Raw genomic sequence first — 18,929 nt, 5'->3', positions numbered from 1 at the left:
ATTGTCTGCACAGAACTGGGCAAGTACAACAGAAATACCTACAACACTAATGCATTAAAAATATTGTCAGTTACTAAACAGACCTTCCTAACCCTTAGGAGGTCAAATATAGGACATGTGGGTTTATAGTTCTTTAGACAAACTACCAGGCATGGGATATGTTTCATTACTTTAAAAAAAAAAAAAAAAAAAAAAAAAAGGCCTTGTTAGCATTATGTTGATATTCCTTTACATTTCTGCAGAGTCTTGACAAAAACTAAACACTCTCCTTCCAGGTGCCTCTGTGCAACCACAGTAATATTAAGGCCTTTTCCTCCAAAGACGATAGAACTTCTCTCCACCTAAAAATCATCTTTTGGGAAATAAATGTGGGACAATCTAAAGAAAATATTGCATTATATCAGATTTAAAAGCAAAGTGTTTCTTTTTATAATACGTTTTGGGGTTTTTGTAAGTTCATTTTATGACCAGTTGGCCATCAAGTGAACTAATGTCTCCTCTAATAAAACTGAAGGTTCATTAACCCAACCAGAATAAACAGATCACACATAGTGAATACATACACATAGTATACAATTTTAAAAAGATGAGAAAATAAATGAAGATTTGTAGCTGTAACTTACTATAATAATATCTTTCTCTAAATGCTATTTGATTGTTGACGTAGCCTTGCACCCAAATATTTTGAACTGATATTTTTTCTGGCATTATATAATTAAAGATTAACATGTAACTCTGGACGAGTAAGGCAGAGAAGAGGATATTCTTTTTAACAGTCCTTTTTTCATGAATGAAGCAAAATTTTTGCCAAGTTGTTCTGTAGCAGATTCAGATAAGTTTGTTTCACCAAATGCTTGAAAAACAAAAATAACATCTACTTTAAATACCACATGTTCCTGTTCAAAACATTAAAATCAAGAGTTTTAGGGGGTAAAGTAACTTCAACAAAAAATAAGTATTTCAGACATATTTCATCAAAAAAACCTACAAATGTATTTCAAAGTAAATTTGATCAGACAGTTACAAATAGCTTTGAGATTGCACAGTCATTTTTATACTTGCAGTGTTTTACGATGCAGCAAATAAGCACTTCACCACCTAGAAGGATCATACCTGAAATGGCCTAGAGGTGCTGATGTAGAGTGTCTGTCTGATCCATCTGTTTCCTTGATTTCCAAACTTGTACCACAACAGCCGTCCCTTAGCATTACTCACAGTTCTCTGGAAGACTGACAGCTTGTAAACTTGCTTTCCAAACATATGATAATGAAAGCGGAAAATGCAGGTTCTGTTGCCAGAAGGGTTGAAGAGAGGACTAAGCAAAACTGCTTTATCTTGGAATTGGCGTGGCTCGGAGGATTCCATGAAGAGGTAGTGTCCCCTGGCTGTGCCTGTCGTGTGATCCTTTAATGGGCCTGTATTAACCGTGGGGGTTGGACCTTGTATTCTAACCCAGTCAAAGTCATCCTCAACATCCTGTTCCCAATTGCACAGCCCATTTTCAAAGTTACACTGCAGGTCAGGGTCTGAAATGTAAACAGAACAGAAAGTCAAGTGAAAGCAGTATCAAAAGGAGATCATGCTTTAATAACTTTTTCTCCTTGCAAAAATTTCTTTCTAATATAGAGAAAAACACATTTCTTCTTCTTGGGAAAAATCCCCTCTGAAGAATAAATATATACTTGCCTGGACAAAAAAAGAAAAATAAATCGTTACTTAATTACCTCCTCTTTCAATATATACTGGCAAACTGTGCATAATTAATTTATTGAATTAACAGAACTGTGTATAACATTTTATTATTCATATTACTAAATTTACATTGTTTTATAATTAAAGCACACAAAGTTTTAAACTGAAATTTAATTGAGTAAAGGAGTTAAAACTGAGGTTAATTGGATGAAATAAAGCACAGGATACAGTTTTGTCGGTATGTGTAATAAGTGACCTAATATGTTTTTGCATGGCAGAAGTAATCCTAAAAATGGGTTGTGTTTTAGATCCTTATTATCCTCAATAACAGTAGTGTGACAGCTTTATCAAAGCTGAATTCAAGAGAGGCATTTATAATATAGCTGCACTTTATTATTTGACACAAAGGCAAAATACATTGATTAGACTAAATATTTCTAATGTAAAAAAATAAAATATGTATCAGAGATGGAGAACTTGCATTTCATTTCTGCATATGCCCTTCATAAACAGTAACTGACATAATAGCTAAATCTTTTTTTTTAATTAAGCTGGTTTTTTTTTTATCATGTTTAAAACTGCAAGTCATATAGTACTTTCTTACTATAGATCTCAAAATGGGCTATAAAGAAGATAGACATTTTGCAAGTGGGAAAACTGAGATAGGCTGGAAAGCTTTCATTTTCTTTTAAATTCAGGTCATTTTTAAGTTGATATTCAGCAAATATCAGTGCAGGCTGGCATCCCTTCAAGCACGTAAGGTGTCCCCTGTTTCTCAAACTCATTGTGATTTGCATAATTTAGTTACCTCAGGATGTGATAAAGCAACTGTTAGTTAATTTTACTTTATATTAATGTTCTTGAGTTCTTAAAATTTATGAATTCATGCTTTGGGGAGAAAATCATCAACAGCACCCCTCAGCACTGCAAGGTGAATGTCAAAAATGTGAGTGACCCGTAGCTTTCCTCAGTGCTTACAAGTTCTTTCTTTGAAAGGGACATTTATGCTCAGCAAGAATAGTATCTTCTAGTACAGATATTTTAAGGTTTTCTGGGTAGAAAGCGTATAGGTCATAAAAAGAGATGGGACATACACTCCTCTCAGTCCATATACATCTTCCATTGTATTTCCATCAGTATAATCAAAGACAGCATGTTAATCCAAATCAACTGGCAGACTGTGAATCCTCTCTTTTAAAATAAACTTGTAATGCATGTGTGTGTTTTACAAAAGTTAAAGAAATATGGCTGATTTGGATAAAGGAGATTTAATTCCATTTACCCTCAGTTGTAACTCATCATATGCATTTAAGTAAAAAATTTTCGGAGTCTGTTTCATCAGTAACTATATTCAGTTGAATCATCACTGACTGTGACATTGATAGGCTGTAACAATACTGTGCTTTTTTTACTCCAGGGATGAATTTGGAAAGCAAATTTTGGTTTGATATAAAGTAAGCAACAATGGAAAGTACTTACTACAGTTGTCTTCATCCGATCCATCCCCACAGTCATCCACAAGATCACAGACCAATAAACTGTCAATACATGCTTTTGTGTCTCTGCACCAGAAACGATTAGGACCTTCACAACTTAATGCTGGAGATGGAAGAGCACAATTTTCAAATGTAATATCATCAATTGCTGAGACGCCATCGTAAAAACCCAGACTGATTTTATCAAGTGATAATTGGAAAGGAAGTGGAAGGCGTCCAAGCTCAATAACTGCCTTCAACCATTGATTTCCCTCATTGTAATATGCCCTCCAAAGGACGGTAGGCTGTTTCAGCCCATCCACAAGCAATTGCATCTCTGCTGCTCCAACTGACTGTCCATAATTGTAATACCTAAAACGATAAAAAAAAAAAAAAAGTTAAGGGTGCAAATGATGAGAATGGACCGCATCTCATATAATGGCCAGTACCTTTTCTGTCATAGCTCCATGAAATATAGGAAGTCCACTGTGCCTATTTCCAGTTTACCTGTAATTCAATTCACTTTCTGTATGATGATAGGGTAGGCTGCTCTACCAGTCCAGGGCTCATTTCAAGAATTGAAGATTGTGAGAGAAGAAGCATACTTCATTAAATTAAAACCCATAACTGAAGAGACACATTTGTTTTCATATTAAGCAATGAACACTGCTCACTCAGATGCTTAATATGTTTTTTTATAAATTTAATTCATTACATAGTTGTAAAGTTTCAAGAAGGAAAAGCAGAATACTTATTGAATGCAAAAGTACGCCGTCTATCTATGTTAGTTATTGTTAACTTTTACAATTTACAGCATTTTTGGAGGATCTCAAAACATTTAAAAATCATAAATACTTAGATGAGCAATCGTAAAACAAAACTGGGAACAGAACCAACAACTTGTAATTTCCAGATCTATATTCCAACTTCAAGTCTTGAGTCTTTGATAAAAAGATGGTTCCTCTTCCTATGGCAAGTGTATTTGACATTACTGAGAAAAACTGCACTTAATAATATCAAAGTCAGGCCAAATATTTATTTAAACAGTAGGACCACTTTTGACCTTAGTAAACAAATTATCACAGTTTACTTTTCCTGTCCCTCTTTGACAAGATTGCACAAAGACTGAGACAAGACAATAACTGAAAGGGTTTTTTTTCCTATGTAAAGAAAGGATTGGAAGCAAAACTCCAATTCTTGCACTGGAGCTTTTGCTAAAAGATGATACAATCTGATTTTGGATACTGTAGGTGACTCAAGGAGCTACTGTTCGAGAACAGGAAACCATCCAAAATCTAGTAGCTTTCCCCCCCCCCCCTTGAAAATTCCACAACATTTAAAAATTTACTTAACCAAAGTAGAAATGTTAGCAAAATGGCTGTGGTATTTCTCTATGTATATGCAGACAGAATCCTTTAATATCATTTTTCTCAAAGCCTGACAACAAAGTCATCCTATGTTTCAGTTCTGTTCTCCAAGTGCTTCAGCTTATTTCTGCATATTGTTCACAATGAAGACTATATGATTCGAGAATAAAAAGAAACAAATAATGAGGAACAAGGTGTGTCTACTGCAAACTATAACCTCAATTTCAGTCCAAGAGAAGCAATTTGAGATGATCCATGAATTTTAAATCTAAATTATTTCATACCAAAAGGACAATGTGCAATTTGATCCAGTTTGCCTGAACAGTGGGCTTCGTAGCCGAGCTATTTGTGAAATGCTGCTGCTGTTTTTCAGAATGAACATAAAATGACCTATCAAAATAAAACAGAAAACAACTTTTCAGGCTGAAGAAAGAAAGTGTTTCTAAAGTTTTTAAAGCATTCATGGCATCCGCTTAAAATCTGATTAAAGAGCAGGTATATCTATTCCACTTCTCTGTTTCTAGGCCTGGCTTGTCTTACCTTCAGATTTGTTGCTGGTGTGATCCTGCAGAGGAGCTTGCTTCTTTAAAACAGGTGTAAGAGCACTACTGGAACTTCTTACCCAGTCAAATTCATCTGCAGTTGCAGTTTCAATCCAACCACAGCTCTCTCTTTCAAAGTCACATACAGCAGCTGAAAGGAAGAAAGAAACATTTTACTTTATCTGTACATGACATTACTAAACAAGCTTTGCAGTATGAAAAGGAAATAAAATGTTTCTAATACATCATGGATATTCTAGAAAGAAGTCTAGGAAAGGGGCGTGGGGAGGAAGAGTACAAGATGGGGCATTTGTTTTATAACAGTTGGGTAAAACAGCAGTCTCACAGGAACAGCCAAGCCATAGTTATATGCAATGTATTCAGTAAAACAAGTCTTCCCCTCTAAAAGCCAAAACACTCAAAGCAGGTGAGGAGGTGCTGAAAACAAACCTCACGATCCTCATGTTACAGAGCAAGAACACAGAGCACACAAAGCAGTAACAAGCATTCTGCAAGATCTTTTAGGGAATTGATGTTGGAGCCAGAAAACAAATCCCTTACTTTCTGAATCTCAGCAAGTATGCTAATGATAACAAAACCCTTCCTCTAGTTATAATAGGAATTAAGTTAAATATCAGTCATTACTGAGACACTATGATATTGGTAAGAGGAGGAAATCTCTGAAATGCAAACTACTGCAGTGAAAAAGATTTGAAAAACATATTCAGCTGCATTCTTCAATTCTTCATTTAAAAGAACGGTGATATTTTAGAAAATGTGTATAATACAAAATAAAGTAAGGCGTGGAAGGGTGTCATGTATGAATGAATGTAAATTAACAAATATTTATCATGTTAAAATGAAGAAACATCAGATTTTCCTCTTCTGCACTTTAAAAAAAATCCTCATTAAATCACAAAATTATATTTTTGAGTCTTGTAATTATAACAGGCTTTTAATGGAAAACATTAAGAAAATTATTTCAAGACTTTTTTTAAACAATAATTTATTAATTATATACATAGAATAAGTAAAAAAATATTCAGACATGACTGTCAGAATTCTACCATTATTTTATAACGTCTTATCACAACTTCCAGTGGCCATATCATTATGGCATAGAAAATGCACCTTTCAGAATCAAATGAAGTCTCTTGGAGAATAGGATTACATAAATGTTTATTTATTGAAGATATGGGAGATTTTTGGATTTGTTGGGTTTTTTCTTCTTCTTCTTTAAGAACTGTGTCACATAAAGTTATACATCATTTGTTAGAAAGAATGGAAAAATGACTAACCAGGCAAGCTAGTATTATTGCTGGTTAGGGCTTTTAAAAAGACAAGACTTTGTGGATTATTAAGCAAAGCACATAGAAATCCACAGTTATTAATGCTGCTTCAAAAAAAAAAAAATCATTCCACAAACATGAAAGACCAAATAACATTTAAGAGATCAAAGAAAATATGAGTTGGCTATACATACGGTGTATGTGAGTCAGAAATGTCAATGATAAAATGATGTAGATCAAATATGACAAAAGAAGCAGAAGGAAAAAACTTTTTGAACAATGTTTTGATAGAATAAAATGAAGACAAAAGATATTTTCAAATATTCAAGGACCTAGACATGATGGAAATGACTGAAAAACCACCAACAGAACATAACGATAAGGGAATATGGAGAGCTATTTCTGATTTTTTTTTGCTTGATAGAAGAAATTGTCCCATATTCCCAGGAGAACAAAAAAGCATATGACAAACCTTGGATACAGATGGTTACATCAAAAAAAGACAAATAAACAAGATAAAATTGTTAAGTCTGAGCCCAGACTTTCATCTGTAACTTGTAATAGAGATAAAACATAAAAGAAAGAATGCACGAGACCATACATTTAACTTAAGCATGGATGAATACATTGAGACAAAATAACCCTGAAACCTTCAGCTAAATCTCAAACCAACTATTTAACACCTAGAGAAGATACATGAATAGAGCAAGCTGGTAGAGCCTGGGTGAAATGCACTTGGTTCTTGATGCTTGGTAACACTTCAATTAGGTAATTGTCCCATAACCTCTTTGACTGGCACTTCCGTTTCGGACAGATTATCCAGAAAGAAAGGCTGTTGCTTGGGTACCACTGTAATTTCTTTCACAGTGAACACACACAAACTAATCTGCCTTCTCTCCTAGTACTTTATTTTCTGCCTTTCTCCTATTTCTTATTTTCTTACATGCTCTCTTTATACTTTAACCACCAAGTGGCCCGACAGACTCTGACAGGCTGTCTTCTCCTAATGTGTTTGAGGAATTTATTGCTAGTTTTTCTTAAACTTTTTTTGCCATCCTTACTGTGTTTTGACATTTAACCCACCAAAATTTGTCATCGTTTCTACCTTTTTCATTTGGACATTACTCCAACTATTTGTTTGATGCTTTTTTACTTCTAATAATATCCATGCCACCTGTATGGATATATTTTTCTTTGCTGCCCCTTTTAGCATCTTTTTTAACAAGTTCCCTCAATAATCATGAAGGAAGCAGAGTTATACTATAAGCACAACATTTAAGAGTGGTTGGTTTTATTAATGTTTTGGGAAAACTGCCTTTACATCTTCAGCAGATTTAGTTTTCTCTGAGCTGACTGTTTACCACAAAACTCTAGATTTCTTTCTGATTCTTATGCAAAGTGCTTTATCCTTTTCTGTTTTGAGGAGCTTCACTCAAAGGCCATCACAAATCAGATGTGCAGCTTCTCTGTAAGCTAGACAATGTCTAACAAGAATTTAAGAAAAAGTCCTGCTGAAAATGATATTTAAAAACAAATGTTTAAGACATTAGCATTTCTGCAAGGCTGCAAATTCATCAATCTCTACATCCTCCCAAAATCTCTCCCTGTCTCTCGGCTCATGTATGTTTATGCAGAATGCACCATAAAAAAAACCCAGGTGAAGAGATATCATCATCATTACCAGCTTACAACTTTTTCTTTTACTTAACAGCTGTTAGAAAAGGCTCTAACATGTGCACAGACTTTAAACTTTTTCTTTTAATGAGTAATTTTAAGATGAATTTAGAAACTTATAACTAAATGTCACAAAGAAGACAATCTACAAATCTAGGAACCAAAACCAGTTTAGCTCTGGACGTACTCGTCCTAATAAGTTATTTTAACTGCCTTTATAATATGAACACATTGAGAAGTGTTACATCTGCTTTCCCACATTTACGTTTTCTGTCACAGCTACTATTTGCTAATGTCATGATATATACGTGCTCAAATAACACTGTACTTTGTAGGTGCACTGGCCTAGTTTCTACAGTAAAAAAATGAATAGAGGTCAGTTAAAAAAAATATTGCAAAAGTTCATCAGTAATAAGCAATGCTAACTGGAAAAAAAGACAAAACCCAAGTCGCTAGTTGAAGATTAAACAAGTTTGATCTTTACAAAATCCCAGTTAGAGTTCCCCTTTCCCTCACTTTTCATCCCCAAATATCATCTGCTACAGGTCTGGAAAAAAAAAAAAAAAAGAAACTATTTCCACATAAAGGTTTAGAGTAAAATGAATGCTAACCTAATTTGCATGATGATATTCTCATATATATAAAATCATAGTTTAAATCTAACAATTGTTTAGGACAGACAGATATGGTAGTCTCCTCTACGGATGGCTACAGGAAACAAAGTACTCCAGAACATTTTCTTCTGCTAATTTCTGTGGGGAAATCCATTTCAATAGCCATGAAATTGCAACAGATCTCCTTTCAGTCATGTGGGCTTTTTAGTAATAGACAAACATGACTTGTACATAACACATAGTTGTATATCTCTTGTGAAATGAGGAATAGTTTTCCATATAAGACAGGCAAAATATGCAGAGGCAAAAAAATTTCTTATAAATATATCTACTGATTTCACTGTGCACCTACCTTTTTAACAAGCTAACTGCACTACGTATCTGCTAACACTAACTTAGCTGTAGGACTTGCAAAGACTGAGATTTTTACAGGGGGAAGATAAAATTCTGTGGGTGAACACACAACACTAATCAACCCTGCATCTAACCTAAATATTGCCTGCAAAAAATAACTGTACTGTCACATGTAATTGTTACAATTTCGTTTTCTAAATAATGATATGAAAATAATCTTCACTACACAACTCTGATTTTGATGGCAGTCCATTTTGTGTAGTGAGGCAGATATGCAATCATCTAACTAAAGGCAGTTTCATAACAGCATTTTTAAGCGAAATAGTGTCCAAAAATACTGGTTTATTAAATCTGACATTTTCTGGAAATCTCTCGGTTCATATGATACTGTCATTTGCAAATGCTTCTCAGGTTATGAATGTGAGTGATTACAGTGTATTGATATGGGAAATAGTCCTAAAATAATAAAAGCCTCCAAAATAATCAAATTACATTTGATTGACATTTTCACTGGAAATACGGCAAATTAGGTCCAAATGCCTCCTTTCTTCAAAAATGTTAATGAAGTCTGAAGTGAATTAAATTTCTTAAACAACAGAATAACTGGGTGATTTAGGCTGTTGGTTACACAGGTCCAGGTGAAATAAGAGAAATTTATGTATTTTTTAACAATCAAGTGCTTGGCTTTCTACATGTATTAGAATGCTCCTTCTATATAAGTGAAGTGGAAAATTCCTGTTTTTATTGAACTAAACAAAAATAAGATCTGATGGTCATTATTCAGGCCATCTTGTTATTTACTCTGTGTTCTCTCCCACTGAAGTTCATGCAATATTTGTTGTCACAGTGCATAATTTTCAAGAAACTAGATAGGAGTAACTATACAATGAGATATACTTTTTGCCCTAAAATATTACATAGATATTTGCTGACAGAAGTAGAAAAGTTAGATTCATGACTTCTGGGTTCTACAGAAGTTCTGAAAGTGTGTGTGGTCTCCCGCAGAAAAATACCCTTGCTCTTTCCTCAATGCTCTTCCTTTTACAGCCTATTTCCCCTTTTACCTATTCCACAACTGCTCTTCTCTAACCCCTTATCTCAGTTCTAGTCTCACTGGAAAGCTGGAAATCCTCACTGTCTTTCCTCATTTCCCCACACAGCTCCTTGTTCCAGGTCCTCTCCTGTGGTCTCAGTTCTCTGCCGCTTACTGCCACACTTTATACCGATCCTTCCTAAAACACCACTGCTCCACATCTGTGCTCTTCAATTTACAAGCTGACAATCTTTTCACTCCTTGAACTTAATCCCACCCTTATGAGCTGGCTGTTGTTCCTGGCCTCACCTTTAAAAACAACTGATTTGTCTGGCTGAAATGAGAGAGTAGCAAGCATATGAGACAGACATTTTGGCCTGCAAGATTTTTGACTCTGAAAATGAGATTTTGGAAGAGTTATCTTTCAACCACTGCAGAATTTTTACGCTTTGGTAAGATTAGTAATGGGTAATATGGGGAATGTTTCTTATAATACTAAGGAAATTTTTATTACTTATACAAAGGTAACCATTAGAAACCCTATAATACTTATAGAACAATTATTCCACAAAAGTAGTTTTTAAGAAACAACACATACATCATTCTCTTTATTTGCCTTCTAAGTCAAATTAAGCTACATAAAACTCTGTATTAACATGTAGATTATGTCCAGTTTATGAATTACTTAATTTAAGACTAGCCTTAGCATGCTTATGCTGCCCTAGATTGTACACCATAGAAATAACTACTACTAAATGCATATTTCATTTATAAAGACATAAATACAAAACAATATTATGTATATATATTGTATTTTACTAAAATGTAAATTATTTCATATTTATTTTATGTATACAACCATATCACTATTCCTGATAATCCGCAGTATAAGCAGACAGAGAAAAAACCACAAAAGGCAGAGCATGAGGGATGAATTGCCAAAGGTCAGACAGAATACCAGGAACATGTTCATGTTACCAGATTACTCTCCAATCTGATCTTATTCCCTATTCCATCATCATCATTTTTAGGTTGGAAAAGTAAGCATTTAGACTCCACCAAATGCATAGGATGTAGACCTTAGAAATTATACTGTACATTCATCTTCCAGAGCACAAACACTCAATGTGATAGGTATGTTAGGTCACTGCTGTAAATCTGCAGCTTGAAAAAGGCAGTCGCTTTTCTCTTCTGCTTTAATGCATGGAAGTCAGGTATAATAGCTTTATAGCTGTAGTAAATTCTTTGGCTGTAGAAGAAAAGCTGTGAGCTAATAGTCAGGAGTAGCAGCACTCAAGAAAGAGAAGATTTAATAGCTTTTTTTTTTTTTTTTTTTTACTTTTTTTTTTTACTTTTCTGAACTAATCAGAATAAATTTGAACGATCTTTTCAGTCCAGGACATGTATTTTTGTAAAATGCAACTAGAAACCTGGAAGAAAGAATAATCTCATCGTGCGTCAGTATCGAGAACATGAACATGGTTCTAAGACCAAAGTGGAGCAAACAAATTCACTGACAGTTTTGTATATAAAGCAAAGCAACAAGGATAGTTTCTTGAAGGAACTGGGAACTCAGAAATCTACACTGAGATAAGAAAGACAGTCCGAGAAGTGAAGATCTTCAACTGAATTCTTCCAGTCCTGAGAGAAAGAAATTATTTGAGAGGTAATGAAAATCAAGAGATGACTCAAGGATTGACGCTGGGAGATGAGAAAATTGCATAGAGATCCTGCTTGTTCAGTGGACCCAAACATCTAAGGAAATCATCTTGCTTGAATTTAATATAAAAAGATTTAAATGAAAAATATTTCAAAAGACATTTTAAGCCCTTGTAATATCCTTGCCTGGTTCTCATACCAAGAGGAAAAACATACAAGGTTAAGGAGCATACAATCACCAGCAGATTGAACATCACAGAAAAAAATGTTACTGTTGATGAAAGGAACAATATAGTTGTAGATGGTGAAGTCAAAAATCTGTGCTTAGCCAAGCTAAGAAATTAGGAAAAGTGACTAAGAAAAATGAAATGCTTACATCCAATTGCAAGAATATACATAACAAAATGTAGAAAGTAATGGTGTACTACATAAGCATGTAGACTACATAAGCATGGTGAAATACTATTTAAGAAGGATTATAAGAGCTATTCTAGTGCTGTAGACTACGAGACTAACAGACTAATGTACTGAAAGACAAGTTTATTGCTTGTAAACAGTCAACTTGCTAAACTGCTTGCAGAGATATTTGTGTACCTACATTCTGCTTCCCACATTACAAGCTGCAGTGCTAGCACACGCTGAGCCAACTCAGCAATACAACAATGATTTATAATTGAACAACATATTTAGAGCAAAGATCACCATAAACATACTTATAATGGCTCCATGGTTTAACCTTTATCATGGCATTGTTAATGTATCACCTGGGCAAGTGAGACTTGCATATAATAAAAGTTTCTTCAGTCATATAATTAGAGAAAAAAGAAAGAGAAAATCAGTTGCCATATAGGAAGCTTGTGATTAAGGATAATCTAGGACTGGTTAAACACCTAGCTGGGCATTTGTCTTCACTTTTAGGTATAATGTTGAAATGGAAACACAGGCTGAATAGCTAAAAGGAAGGGTGTTTTGAAAAATAAATGACCTTATTTGAAGTGAAAACAGTAGATTTTAGTTTTCTTGATTAAAAGCTACCAATTAACTGCTATCCCAAGCAGTGAAAGAGATGTTGCATGCAACTAAATCTATTTAGAATGTTTTTAATTAAACTATCGATATGGAAGTGTTATTATTTGGTCAGAGAACAAAATCCCTGTACCAGAGGTTAAGAAAGGTAATGGGAGAGCAATCCAGACTATCATAACCCAATAATACATAGGATGTGTAAGCACATTTTGAAGAAAAGTACAAGAACCATGAAATAAATCAAAAAGCAATAGAGTGTAATAAGAGTTTTAATATGAGTAATAAGGACAGGGAGGGAGCAAAGAAGTAAAAATTCTTCTCAGTTTTGCCCAGTGAAATGAGCAGAAGCAATAGACACTTGTACTGTAACAGTGATCAAACACTGGAACAGCTTGACTTGAGCAGCTGTGTAGTTTCCATTCTCAGAGATATTCAGAACCCAACTGTGTAAGGTTCTGGGCATCCTGCTCTGGTAGACCCTGGTTTGAGCAGGGGGGGTTTAACTGAATGATCTTCAGAGATTCCTTCCAACCTCAACTATTCTATGGTAACAGCAGAACTTTTTCCCCATCTTCACTCTGGCCTGCAAGAGGAAAGATATTCTGCCTAGTGAACATTTAATAGTTATTTCTGGTTTTAGCTAATCAAACAGTTACCTAATAAAACAGAATGCAGTTTCCTAACTTCAAGCTCTGTATATTTTGGATACAAATCTTTCTAAACAACTAAAACACTGGATGCCAGTGCTCTAGCCAAGAAAGGCCGGACACTAAAATTGTAGAGAATGTGCATGAATAAAAGGAGAAGCTATAATTATTTCTTTTATCTGCTAAAAGTCAAATAGATTTTTGTTTATCTGAGTAACACATCTCAAATTTCCTAATTAAAACTATAAAGTATAAGCATGGATTTTGGATTGTATTAGCACCTGTGAAGAACTTTATGCTTTGTGATGCATAACAGCACTGTCAGAAAACACTATAAGGATCTTGTCTACAATGTTGCTGTTATTTGTGGGAATGCTAGAAACCATCATGCTCTATTTAAAAAAAAAAACCACTGCATTAAATATTGCTCATGGCAACTCCCTTTGAGAATGCATCACAACTTTTATAGCATGGTTGATATAGTTCAATGCAGAAGCAAGAGACTCATTTTCAAAGACAGAAAGTATAACCATGACTTCTTATGCAGAACAGGTAATTGAATGAATCAAAAAGACTTTTGAAGCTACATATTAGAGGCCTTGAAACATTTCCAAGCTCCCTTCTGACTGTACAGTGGAGAGGGACTCTGAAACGCATCACCTCCCTTTACTTTCCCACGTGTTAGTTTCCATGCAGAGAAAACCCAGGCACATAGCCCAGACAAGAGTTACAACACATCTGAACAGAAAATGTTGACACGCCTAAATCATATCTGTGACCATGTCTGTGTACAGATGCTTTATTTATCAGTCCAGCTGTGGTATCTTCACATCAAAATTAAGTACACAAAACATACAATTTGAATGCATTTCTGTGACCACTGCATTTTTCATGTTTCCTATCTCACTGTTTCTCAGGTCTAATTGCAGGATCATCTACCCTTTAAGAAGAGGCATCTCACACAGTGGTGCCACAGAATTTCCAAATTTGTACAAGTGCAACATGTTTTCCTCACATTTTTTTAGTGTAATTTTGTATGTGTGAGAGCATGTGTGCAAAAGTGCTTGCACAAGTTCTGTTTGGTTTATTTTACAATGGCTTCCTGAATCAGCTTCCAATATCTTACAGATTAAGATTTTATTCAATATAACACTCTACCTGATATTTATCATCTTAAGAGTTATAAAATAAAATACGGTATTTTAAGCTACACTTTCCACTAAATAATTAATCAAAGACCTTTTTTCTGGTTTTCATGCTAAAAGGGAAGTAGTTGCTACAGAAAATAAAAGGAGAAAAATTCAGAATACAATCAAAACGAAGTAACTATTTCTCAAAAGCTTCTACTTTTAATTAAATTACAACATTTATGAAGTAATGAAAGCCTAGCAAATAGGAAAACCAAACATAGTCACAGGAGCCTAACAACCTAGATTTTAAAATTTTTTACTTACGGCACTTGGCTTCGTCACGGCTATTTGAACAGTCAGGTGTAAAATCACAAAATTTGTCAGATGATATACACTGTCCATCCCCACACGAAAAAAGTCCCGGTGGACAGTAAAAAGATGAAGAATTAGCATCTGCAAATTCTGTTTTCCCTTAAAAATCAGAAAATAAAGTATAAGTAAAAACATACATATATATAAAATTCTAAGTGCTTTTTATTGTCTTGGAATATAGTAATGTACTCAGCATAAGGAACATAGCATCACCTATGAAGTGAGCTAGATTATATCACAACTGATAAGAAACACAGCTGATATTAATGTCTGATGCTCTTAAACTATATATTATTCTCCACAATATTCAAACTTTTGTGTAAAAAATTATCAAAAACACCTTAAAGTTACATGGCCAGGCTCCAGTTCAGAGATGAGGTGCTGTCTACCTGCCTGCTGTTCCCCCCACAGCTGGGAACAGGTCTTTCACAAAAGCTTTCAGCTGTAGCAGTAGTTTCTCTGCGTTCAGCTTGCCATCAAAGTTCCAAGAAGCCAAAAGTCTGATGTTGCACCACTACTAGCTTGCACCTCAATCTTCACATTAGAAAACACCCCAAATTTCAGTGAATGAGAAAATAAAAAAACAAGGACTACTGGTTTTACTTCAGTAGATTTCTGGAAAGAGAGCAAGTGAGAGGGATGACATGCAGCTTTTCATATTTTTGTTTAACTTAACTTTTTTAGATACTCATATTGCTATCCAGACAGAGCTTTTTTTAAAAGCACTCCCTTCTAAAAATAATATCTTTGTGACTGATGGATAAATAGGGGAGTTGTAGGGAAAATAATTAATGTTTCTTCAAATAACTAGCTACCATCAATCAGACTGTATATAGGGATCAGAGAAGCCTTAAAAACACAACACTGAAGTTTTCTATTACGCCTTTAAATTTTCCAAGAAGAAATTCAGATATCTGCTGCGTATAATCCATCAGCATTACCACTGACTGCATATGTGCCCATGCCATTTTAGAAAAATAGTCATTAATAGTCAAGAGGACCAGAAACAGCAGTCTGACAGAAGGTTACATTATTTTATATTTCCATCCATTGGCACTTCAAAATTACAGAGTGTGAGTACACAGGCAAGTTTGGTGGGCACTTACTGTATGTTAGGTGTTTAACAGTAATGATGGGAGAACCCTCCTTCCTTAAAGATAATGCAGTGGAATTTGCTGTTCAATGGAAGACATAAGATGCTTTGCTTCTGTTTCTGCATCCAAGCGTGAATGTGGGCAGGTACTATGCAGTAAGTGGTATCTGGAATTTCCCACCACAGCTCACTTCGGAAAACTAGTGCAAACTACTTATAGCAGCTAGTGTGTACCACAGGATGAGAGACTTCGTCATACATGATTGTTTACAGCACATGGACTTTTTCATCAGATCCTCCCTACTTTCTTAAAGGTATCTTGAAGTTGTCAGTCAAATCACAGTTATACATAACAGACATTGGGGAAAATTGAAAACCACAGAACTTGCCTTCACTTTCTTGGCTGACACCTGGGATTGATTTATTCACAACTCCACATTCTTCTGTTATACTGATGTCATCAACAGCAACAGTAGCATTTGTTGTTAGAATAGTAGCTCGTAGAATAATCTGTAAAGACAAATAAATAAGTTAGCTCATTAAAGCTGACATGATAAAAAGACATATATATATTCCTTTATAATTTACGACATCTGCACAGGAAGTAAATACCACCTACAACTAACTCCGAATACCAGCTAGCAAAAACTATGATTGAGATTTGACCAAAGTCAGAAATTTACTCCTCAACTGTCAAAGCCATAATTACCCTTACTTATGGGAAGTTATGCTACCCAGATGATCTCACTTCAATCTAAACTGGTAAAAGCCAGTTGAATGAACTGTCTTCCTGCTGGAACCATTAGAAGTTATACATCTTTTTAAATGAGCTATTCAGGTTTAGAAAATATGATGGTTTACAACTCCATTTAATTGTGTTTATCTATACTATGTCTGCTGAAGTCAAAAACGTGGTACAGTAAATGTAGGGATTGTAAGGATGAATTTGTAAATACAAGGAAATATTCAGGAGATCATAAAAGGAGGTAAAGTTCAGTCATAACTTACCAATAATGAGAATTAAGAGCCCTTAGTTTTAGGTCATTTTATAGATGAGACATAAAACAAAGAGACCAAAACTGGAATTTTGATTTGCTAAATCCTTCTACTTGAGTTGCTGATTCCCCTAACAATTCCTTTCTAAGTTTTAGTAAAGTGTAGCAGCCTGAGATTATGTAAAAATAAAATTAAACTCAAAAACTGCTAATTTTTTCTGTGATCAGCGCTGCAAATTGAAGTATCTGTGCTTCTCCTGCCTTTAGCTAACATAATTAGACCCTCACTCTGACCAGCAGTTTTTATAGCACGTTCATCTTTTAAAAGCTACTGCGCTATTGCTACTTGATTTTTATTACAAAAAGGTGATTCTAATGCATACAATACTGAAACAATGGTGATGTTCTTTAATAGCTACCTCTATTGAAAGAGCTGAATGGAACTCTTCTTTATATGAACATTAAAGAATAGAAATTCTCTTTTTATATTCCATTATAAAAACAAATTAATTCTAAAGGCCAAATTAGAGTAACTTTTTGAAAGCAATGTAAATGTAATTTCTAATTACCTGAAAAGGTGAGTCCTCAGCTGCACTTTCTACAGGTATAGTCACTTTTGTCCACTGACTCTCAGGCAATCCTGAAATGTCATGCAATTTTTCCAAACTTCCATCCAATGCAATTCTCTTAAAGACAGAAAGCTGGGAATCCTGAGATAACCAGTACCAAAATCTTACCTGTTGAAAGAGTTTTTAATGAAACTCTAAAAATTATATCATCAATCTGCAATAAATTCAGTACCAACTCATACATGTACATTATAACACAGAATGACATGACAGGTCTAAATACAGCCTTGGCATAAAAGAAAGAGATGTATAAAACTATGGCATGCTGAGGAGCAGTATTATGTCTAAAGATAAAACCATAATTAAAAGTAAAGCTTATTTTTAAAACTTACTTTCAACTTGTATCTATCAACTGATGCAGACTGACTGATAAGACCTCCCTTAACTCTTTTTAGCTTAGTAAGGCCTTGGAAACTTCTCAAAGATTATTTTTCTTTGCAAATGCTGAATATAGGACAACTTCATAAGTATGTTAAACTCAGAAGTGCAATAGCTGAGGTACTTATATGAAAGAAACCTTATGATCTTCTATTTTCACGATCAAAACAAATGAAAATTATCTGAAGACAGATGTTTAAAATAATCTATTGATCTCCTGAAACAAGTGGATTGACCATTACATGGGAAGAAAAAATGACTGTAGGTGGATGAGGCTACAAAAAACTGCTTGCCAAGCAGAAAGGATCAGAAAACAGTGAGAATCCTAGTTCACTGTGCCTCTCCTGCAATACAGAGTAAACCTGATGAATTTTTTTTTTTTTTTGAATACTACCCAGACAAAAATTCAGCTGAGAACTGCAGAGAAGAAATAAGATTTTCAAAGACTAAATTTTTTTCCTTCCCCCTGAGTCCTTCCTGCTTCTTTACCTAGTGAAAGACTAAAATTTCTTCAGCTGCAGACTCTCTACTTCCCTGCAAAAGCCTCGATAATACTTGAATCTTCATGAAGGTAAAACACGAGCTGTAAAAATAGCTCTTCCCATCCAGTTCTCTGCCCATCTTCATATGATCTTACACTGTGAATCTTGGATCATCACACTACAGAGAGAAAGTTTCCTGTTATTTTTTCATGTTATATCAACTTTTAAACAGTTAAAGAATACAGACCATTTTGGGCTAATAGTCAAATGAAACTTATGTATTTTTTTGCAAGACAATAACAAATACGAGAAAATCCATCTTTAGCCTCAGGACAAACACAGATTCATGTGTTAACCAGCTTTCAGTTAGACATGAGACAATTAAAGTCTTTTATTTGAGCAAGACCGCTGACATAATAGGCTGTACAGGTCATGGAAAGTCATATTAGGGACTGTAACAAGCAAAACAGCCTTAGGG

General features: G+C 34.5%; 1 protein-coding gene across 1 annotated transcript in view; it reads right to left on the bottom strand.

Moving 5' to 3' along the window:
* MALRD1 (MAM and LDL receptor class A domain containing 1) overlaps positions 1 to 18,929 on the bottom strand; it is a 286,614-nt gene that overhangs the window by 216,506 nt on the left and 51,179 nt on the right. The window contains exons 12-18 of the mRNA XM_087760128.1: positions 17,532 to 17,699; positions 16,357 to 16,477; positions 14,827 to 14,973; positions 5,075 to 5,227; positions 4,819 to 4,924; positions 3,172 to 3,539; positions 1,114 to 1,526 (exon numbers count right to left, since the gene is read on the bottom strand). Coding sequence (XP_087616254.1) covers positions 1,114 to 1,526; positions 3,172 to 3,539; positions 4,819 to 4,924; positions 5,075 to 5,227; positions 14,827 to 14,973; positions 16,357 to 16,477; positions 17,532 to 17,699 — 1,476 coding nt within the window. The remainder of the gene's footprint in view (positions 1 to 1,113; positions 1,527 to 3,171; positions 3,540 to 4,818; positions 4,925 to 5,074; positions 5,228 to 14,826; positions 14,974 to 16,356; positions 16,478 to 17,531; positions 17,700 to 18,929) is intronic.

Source organism: Nipponia nippon, unplaced genomic scaffold, assembly GCF_047370975.1.
Source record: "Nipponia nippon isolate SJK-2023a ecotype South Korea unplaced genomic scaffold, ASM4737097v1 scaffold_1, whole genome shotgun sequence".
Lineage (NCBI taxonomy): Eukaryota > Metazoa > Chordata > Aves > Pelecaniformes > Threskiornithidae > Nipponia > Nipponia nippon.
This window is presented reverse-complemented; position numbering and strand designations above follow the sequence as displayed.